The sequence below is a fragment of the Setaria viridis genome, chromosome 4 (genome assembly GCF_005286985.2).
Source record: "Setaria viridis chromosome 4, Setaria_viridis_v4.0, whole genome shotgun sequence".
Taxonomy (NCBI): Eukaryota; Viridiplantae; Streptophyta; class Magnoliopsida; order Poales; family Poaceae; genus Setaria; species Setaria viridis.
Window position 1 is genome coordinate 2,447,103 of NC_048266.2, and position 7,854 is coordinate 2,454,956.

General features: G+C 43.9%; 1 protein-coding gene across 3 annotated transcripts; it reads right to left on the bottom strand.

Moving 5' to 3' along the window:
• Positions 1-1,076: 1,076 nt before the first annotated feature.
• Positions 1,077-4,850, bottom strand: LOC117851283 (uncharacterized). Of its 3 annotated transcripts, none has more exons than XM_034733075.2 (6): positions 4,673-4,850; positions 3,585-3,697; positions 3,146-3,497; positions 3,003-3,060; positions 1,860-1,941; positions 1,077-1,532 (listed from the first exon to the last, which is right to left on the bottom strand). In XM_034733075.2, the coding sequence occupies exons 1-6, from the start codon at positions 4,719-4,721 to the stop codon at positions 1,311-1,313; spliced, it is 876 nt and encodes a 291-aa protein (XP_034588966.1). In that variant the 5' UTR covers positions 4,722-4,850; the 3' UTR covers positions 1,077-1,310. The 3 variants fall into 3 exon arrangements, with proteins under 3 accessions (XP_034588966.1, XP_034588967.1, XP_034588968.1); XM_034733076.2 differs by having other exon boundaries at positions 3,585-3,694; positions 4,673-4,849; XM_034733077.2 differs by having other exon boundaries at positions 2,999-3,060; positions 4,673-4,849.
• Positions 4,851-7,854: the final 3,004 nt, after the last annotated feature.

Sequence of the window (7,854 nt, forward strand, 5' to 3'; positions counted from 1 at the left end):
AACCTTGTGCACACTAGGCTACACGAGGAGCGCAACGTGGATAGCGGCACCTTGCAAGGACGGTACTAGGACCTGGAAATGTGATTGGGTCATGTGGCGTCCTAAGCTCCAGCCGCAGTTCATATGGCTGGGTTCGAGCGACAGCTGCCCTGACTCTAGAAGCCAATTTTGAAGAATTTGACTTTGAAAATATTGATGCTGTAAAATCTGATGTTTTTGTTCTCAAAGTCCATTTTAAGCTCTAGAAAGGCTACAAATCCAAAAGGTTTATCGTGCTAAAACGCGTAGCTAAGGTTTATCGTGCTAAAACGCGCTAGGCTTTGACGAGCAGCAATGAACGTCGTTGCCACGTAGTATTGTTTAGTTGCAATTTGCATTGAAACTACCAATCCAGTGCATTGAATTCATGTGGTTTTCCTCGTGCTAGCGCTAACCCTTTTCAGGGAGAACAATAATTAGAGCAGCACCTGTCAAGAGAGAATGAGTTGACTAGTTTTCCAGCCTTGGCAACCTTTTCCTGTGATTTAACAATACGTGCACAAGCTATGTACAGTGCGTGGAAGCGTCAGTGTGCCCTGGCAGTGAGGGCACCAGGGAGCTTTCGTGCAAATGACGGGGCCGCACGATGCCAAGCCCCAAGTTGGGCGGCCCAGAGCGCCGCCATATCTACAGGACAGAACCAAATGCCCTGGATTATCCACTGTCCAAGTGGTACCTTCATCTCCTCCAACCCAAGTTAACCTCAGTAACTGCAGCTGCAACCACGGTTAGCAAGAGCAGCGGAGTGACCTCACAAGGAAAACGTCACTGAGCCGCAGCAACTCCGGGCCACGAGCCCACGACGCCTCTGGACTCCGTCCGGTGACAGCGGATGCGCCGGACAAGCAGGTCCTCGCTGACCCAGGGTCGTCGCTGAACTCTCCGTCGTCGGCAAGCACTTCAGATTCGACGGAGAACCCATCGACGCCGAGGTGAACGATGACGACATCTGCAAAGGCTTTTGCGCCGGATGCAAGGCTTGGACAGCAACCTGGCAGACATGACTCGAGGCGACGAGGTGCCATTCTTCTTCAGTCTTCACAAAAGGCAGGATACATTTGAAGTCTTCGGCATTTACCTGCCGTCATGTCCCAATTGTCCACAGAATTGCTCACCACCAGTTAATATATGCTCATTATCCTAACATAGTTGATGGTGACGAAAAGTGCGTGATTGATGCGGAAAAAGGGGTGAACTGGGCCAAAGAGAGGCACATCACAGTATCACACCATTCCGTGTTGGTGTCACGCAAGACTTTCTAATGGGCATCTTCAGTTAAACCGCTCATTACTCGTACATACAGGCTGATCACGGATCATCTGAAGATTCCGGCTGCACAGACGACACTGGTAGCTAGAGGGTGGCAGGAGGCAGTGGTCAGCGCCCAATGAGGCGTTCCCTATCGTCGTGGGCGGCAGGCAGACGGAAAGGGAACCTTGCGAATTGGATCTCAAGAAGCGGGGAGTCGGGCTTCCGGTCGTCAAAGCGGTATGCTGCAAAATGATCAGGTGGAAGTTCAGTCTCTGCAGATCTATCTCAAACTCTTTTATACATGGTTAAAAAAATGGTAAAGGGCACTGTCTAGTAACTGCTGGAGAGAGAACAGGCAACAGTGGATAGCAAGTATTTCAAGACTGATTCAGGATGGCATTAATATAAAGTCCATGAAAATTTCCCATCCCTGCAAGCCCTATTCAAACTTTATTTTTACCATGATTATTCTAAATCAGGATGAATAATGCCTCGAGTCCACCCAAGGATATGCACGAACATGAAATGAACATATGCATGAAACAAATCTAAGGTGCAGGAACAAGGACCTCGGAGTTTTTCCATAGCAGTGCGTGCTCTTTTTGCATCATCAAACTCCACAAAGCACAGGACATAAGCCTTGTCACCGCTCTGCAAGTAACAGCAGGAAGCAATATGCAAGAAAGTTTAGGCAAGTCAAACGAATGCTAAAATGAACACACACAAAAAAGGAAAGAAACCCACTAATACAGTAATAAGGGACTATCACCAAAGCATGGATTAGGAGTTCTGTGGTGAGTGATCTCAATGCCATGGATAATCCACCATGGACTCCCTGAACATTATATGTAAGCCTTGGGCACCCTCGAAATACAAGCTCCTTGCTTGGCTAGTAATCCAAGTCAAGATATTGTCAGCTGATAGGCTACTAGCCAGGGCAGGACCCGACAATTATTTTTTGCCCCGTCATGCATATAATGCATGGCAACAGCCGATCATCCTGTGTGTGGGGTTTGTGTTTGTAAGGGTTCCTATACCCTCTTTTCTTCTTTAAAATAATGATACGCAGATCTCCCGTGTGTTCAAGAAAAGAAGACAGACGACCATCTGTTGTTTCACTGCAATTAGTCCCTAGCTGTTTGGACTGCACTAACATACTGGCAGCAACCACCTTTCCGAGAAAACAACCAAGCCAGAGAAAACACCTCCAATTTGGTGGACTCAAAATGCAATAGACCTATGTACAGTGGCCATGAAGCAGGAAATCAATCTCTAAGAATGGCCCATTTGGAAACTGGAAACACTCTAAATTTGATGGACACAACACAATGGATCTATATATGTCAGATGGTCATGACAAAGAAAATCAGGTCTATCTACATCTAATGGCCACTATCTGCAAACTATGTAAAGAATAAGTTTTTCATCTTTCAAAGAAGAGAATGCAGGATAAGCTCCAGAGCCTCTTGCATCTGGGCATCCCTTTATAGTTTTTCCTGTTTTCTTCTCTCTCTCTGTAATTGCACGCACCTCTTAATCAACGAATGCAGCTCTCTTTTTTTTGAAATTAGTGCACTATAAATTTCACCATATCTTAACATAAGCCAAGTTCAAAAACATGAATTAATGCAATACACAGCTAGCAAAGAACAATTAGACCATTTTTTTCAATAAGAAGAAATAATGCATTGAAAAGGCAAGTACATACATGCCTGGGCTCCTTGTGCACTACTCTGATGTCCTTGAAGCCATCGAAGAGCCGAAACAAATCTTCAAGCAAAAGTTAAGGCTTGCAAAAATGAAACTTGCAAGGTATGAAAATATGATGCAAAAGAATGCCAAGCGCGAAGGATACGGGCTACTTCTCTCCTCGTGCAATCAGTAGGGAGACCATCAACAAAAAGAATGTTGGATTCATCTTCTGAGGGCCCATCAAGGTTTGGAAGTGGGCTGTGGTGCTCAACATTTGGAATACCAGCAACTTTGCCTAGAGACGAGCTTCTCCCCACGACAGCCGGTTCTTCCAAAAGACTAGGTCCCAGTGCCCTGGCTGGAGCTAGTCCACTCATCCCAGCAAAAGACGGGTCTTCCAAAGGACTAGGTCCATGTGCCCTAGCTGCAGCAGGTAGTCCATTCATGCCAGGCAAAGTAGGATTAATCACTCCTCCTGGACCATCCAAAGCATAAGCCCTTGGTTGCAACACTACCTGTAGATCAAGACAAAGTGATATGTGAGATAACGGTGGTCATTTTCCTCTTACTAATGAATCCTCCAAAAGTTAGGGTTTTATTACATCGTTTCTAAGAACATCTGGTCCACCCGGTAGAACAGAAGGTCTTGAAGCATAATAAGATGCTATTGAGCCATCAGATGGAAAATACTCGGGATAACCACCTCGTGGATCTGCTAATCAAATGAAGTTAAGAAGTTAGCCAACAAAACATACCCTGATCAGTCGTAAGGCAAGAATAGACATCGTTTTCAAAACTCAAGAAGAAAAAAGGGAAAGGAAGGAATCGAAAAAACATGAAGAATACCTCATCAAGGCATGTGCTATCAAAGCATACACATATTTCCATATTCATCTTTGCAGTGTATAACTCTGCCTGAAAACTAGCCACGCATTTTTTCCAAGTATAAGCTACAAGTAATTAAATTTATCCAAATCACTCCAACTGACATGGAGAACATGGGAAATATTTCACTAACGGTTCTACTGCAGTTTGCTAATAGCAAATTATTTAATCAATCACACTCAAAAGTCAAAACTTAACACTCATGATGGTTATGTATTTTAATAGTAGCTTTTATTGCAATCAGATCTCCAATGTCACTCGATCATCACGTCACATGACCTCTCACAACAAATTTCCAGTAGCTATATAACATTCTGGACATCTTAAGTCTTAACATCTTACTGGTAAGGCTAAGAGGCCAGGAGTTATGCTTCTTAAAAAAGGGAGGTCTTACACTAAAAAATATAAGGAAAACTGGTCTGCACTATACTCCTGCAAGGGCACTACATACAGCTGGATTAAATTTGTTCTTACACTCAATCAGCACATGAAAAGTTGCAAATATGATGTATTCTCAGAGACATAATGGGCAATACAGTGCCTACTGCCTACCAAGTGAAACCTAAATTTCAGTACTAATTTGGTCGGGGATGATACTCACTCGCAACTGGCTAGAAAACTACAACTAAACTGCCCCAATCGATAGCTCCTGGACCCTGATAACCCTAAATTTGGAATTTCCTCTACAAAGTTTGTAGATTACAGACAATCAACAACAAGCACAAATCTGCCACAAATATTTGTCCGCGCAAAACGAACGGTAAACCATGCCGGGTTCGTCGGGTCAGAGAGAGCGGGCGTGCACCTCTGTCGTGGGCGTAGGGAGCAGCGTAGCCGCGGTAGCGGTCCGCCATGTGCTGTCGGGAGTCCGGCGAGTTGAGACGGTGGACGGCGGCGCCGCCGGCGACTTCCTCACCGGGAGAGCGAAGTGGGTACAGAGAACAGATTCGGGACTTTGTGTTGTGGGTAGGGAAGCGGACAGATTGGTGAGTTGGGTTGAGACTAGACGAGGAACTTGGGCTGGGCTACTGGGCTGATTCTCGGTAGAGAGCTCACGGCCCAGTTTGTTCCAACCAAAAAGTTAGTCAAATTGATCTTAAAAAAAAAAACTAAGTTAGTCAAATGTGCCAAATTTTGGTTTGACTACTTTGGGCACAAATCAAACAAAACAAACCTGCTTCTAAAGTTCTAATACTAGATCATTCCAAAAATATGTAAAAAATGTTCTAACTAAAGTTTTAAATATAGAAACAAAAGAGCGTTTGGTTGTAGGTCGAGTGCCACAAGTTTCGTAGATAAAGTTTAATCATATTGGGGTAGCTTTTTATTCTTTTGCCACACATGTGTGCACTTATGGAGTTGTGGCAAAGATCCTCTTGGTCACAAGTTAGCCAAGTTTGCTATTAATGCATGACAACACTAGGATATCTTTGATCATAAACCAAACATACCCAAAATGTTCCAATCATCGTCTCATCTCTGATTCACTTCCGCTGGTCTTACTTCTCAAGAGTGATGTTTGTTGTGCAGGCATAGCGTCAATGAATCACTTATGAGTCCACTTCAAATACCAGACACATTATAAACACAATATATCAAAAATACTAGACCAAATACAAATTAATTTAAATAGAATTTGATTAAAAAAATATTATATTGGCACCCATCAATAAACGTATAACATGGCACATGTTGGCAGATTTCAGTGGCAACAAAACCTAATGTAATTTCGCCTTGACTTAAATTTCTTAGGTTTTAAATTTTTTTTCACTAGTACCTGAAAGTGTTTTTGTTTATTTGACTTATGGTGCAAATTGGTCCTTGTCCCATTGTTTGAAAGGCATTTCAATTTGAATTCGGCAGAAAAACTGTGAACCGGACAGCCGGCGAAAAACGAATGAAATCTCCTTCCTTCCCTGGCAATCTTCGCCGCACCAACTGACCGCCGCCCGCACTCGCCCTCGGCCCTCGCGATGCTCTCCAGCGTCGCCGCCCTCCCCGCCGATCGCCGCGCCTCCGCCTTCCGCCAATTTCCGCGGGGCTGCGGCCGCCACCACAATGCCGCCGCGGGGCTTCCCCCTCGCCACCCGGTTCCCAAAACCGCCGCCGCCACCAAACCCCCACTTCCAAACCCCTCCCTCGCGCGTGTGGCTAACAAATCCATCCCCTGCATCTCGGCCGTGCGGAGGTATCCGCCGGGCTGCGGGCGAGTCGTCGCCGTGTCCAAGCCACTGGCCTCGTTGGGTGAAGCGGGGAGTGAGGCCGACGCGGGTAAGCCGACGGCGGTGGAGGGCAACGTTGACGCAAAGGCGAGAGCTTGTGATCGGGAGGTGATGATGCCCGCGTCTGCTCTTGATCTTGGGGAGTTCAATTCCAATGGTGGGATGCAGAACGAAGGCGGTGGTGATGCTGGTGCGCAGGAGGAAGCTGGTGGGAAGCCTTGGGTGGTGACTGGCCTCATGGCCGTGCCATTCTTGCCATGGGCGCAGCATGGGAGGAGATCACAGCGGCTGAATGCCTGAACCTGCTGTAAAGCATGTGCAAAACGTGGTGCTTGGTCTTTTTGACAGGTTGCGTATGAGTTGGATTATTTTCAGATCGTACGTGTCTTTTTGGATGATGATCATAGTGACAGTGAAAGATTTGCTCACTTCTAGATATAGCATCAGATGCTTTATTGTAACTATCATAGCTTACAGTTGAAACTGCAGAATTTAGTTACCGATGGACTAGTTGCTGTTTCAGTTCAGACCTTAATTGGTAATATCTACGCCCAGAATGCTGATGTTACTAGTCAGTTACTTATTTTGTTGAGCAGTTAGTAATATATATAGTAGTGGAACCTACCTGGCACAAAATGGTTGTTGTTTCTGTTGACTGCCATAGTTTTCAGGTATCAGTAACCAGATTGCCGGCTTAAACCACCCAGTAAAGAACCTTTTGTGTTCAATCTTCATTATGTTATGCCAAATGTGTTCATAGGAAAGTCTCTTTTTCCTCTTATGAGTGCATAATTAGAGGTAACCTGATGAGGAAGAAAGCTTGTGTTATGCATTTTGGATAACTTTTATGGCTTTTTCTAGTTTACTGAACCTTAGTATGTGCAATTATTCTCTGTACATCAAAGCACACTTAATAGCAATTCAATGATGATAAGGACAGCTGAATGCTCGCATTGTTGACTCATTTCTTGATAAGGACAGGATATTTCATTCTTGTATGTTTCATGATGGTAGCTGCTCTGTCACTGTTTCCACAAATGTTCTGTCCATCGTATCTAAGAGTTAATGGATCCTGTAAGTATGTAAGTGCCAGTTAAGACAGTTATGATGGAACCTGTATAGCTGATTCATAACTCTGTTTATGATGAATGACCTTTTATATTTTTTTTTCCTTTTTTTTGCTCAATGCAATGAACTGTATTGCACTGTTTGGAAAAGAAGAAGATTTTCTTCTTGTAGAAACTTGTAGAAATATGAATGCAACGATGTGACATCCAACTAGTTTTTCTGCTAATTAAACATTGTCATGTATGTCCCTGTTAATGTTCGTTGTTCCACATGGGATGATTTGAACAGTTGGTTAAGGTATCTTTTAACATTATATCACTAAAACTTCTATTGCATGTTACCTTTTCATTTAGACGTCTCAGTTCTTAACTCTGAATATTTGCCAGTAATATGTTCATGATTTAGGGTGCTTGTCAGCTTGGAAGGGGAGGTATTGGATAAACTGAAAACATGAAGGGATGCTGTTAGTTATTTTCTTAGTCCAAAGTCCATCATGGAACATTTATTTAACAAGAGCACTGTTGCTGTTCTATGAAGCAGCAGAATCTGCTTTGGATATAGTTTACCATTCCTTGTCCTTCCTTGTTTGATGTCTTTGTTTCCCATCACTCTAAAAGAGTAAACGGTGTGGAAAATTTTCATATCCACATAAACCTGGCCCACTGTCTTAATTCAAATTCATTCTAAATTGTTTTTT

What these genes read in the sequence shown, in the direction of transcription:
- LOC117851283 (XM_034733075.2), bottom strand. Translation starts at nt 4,721, where the DNA reads ATGGCGGACCGCTACCGCGGCTACGCTGCTCCCTACGCCCACGACAGA. An exon ending in CACGAGGAGAGAAGTAGCCC is followed by an intron (nt 3,061 to 3,145) that starts GTATCCTTCGCG and finishes TTTTGCTTGAAG; the next exon opens with ATTTGTTTCGGCTCTTCGAT. An exon ending in TGCTATGGAAAAACTCCGAG is followed by an intron (nt 1,533 to 1,859) that starts GTCCTTGTTCCT and finishes ATCATTTTGCAG; the next exon opens with CATACCGCTTTGACGACCGG.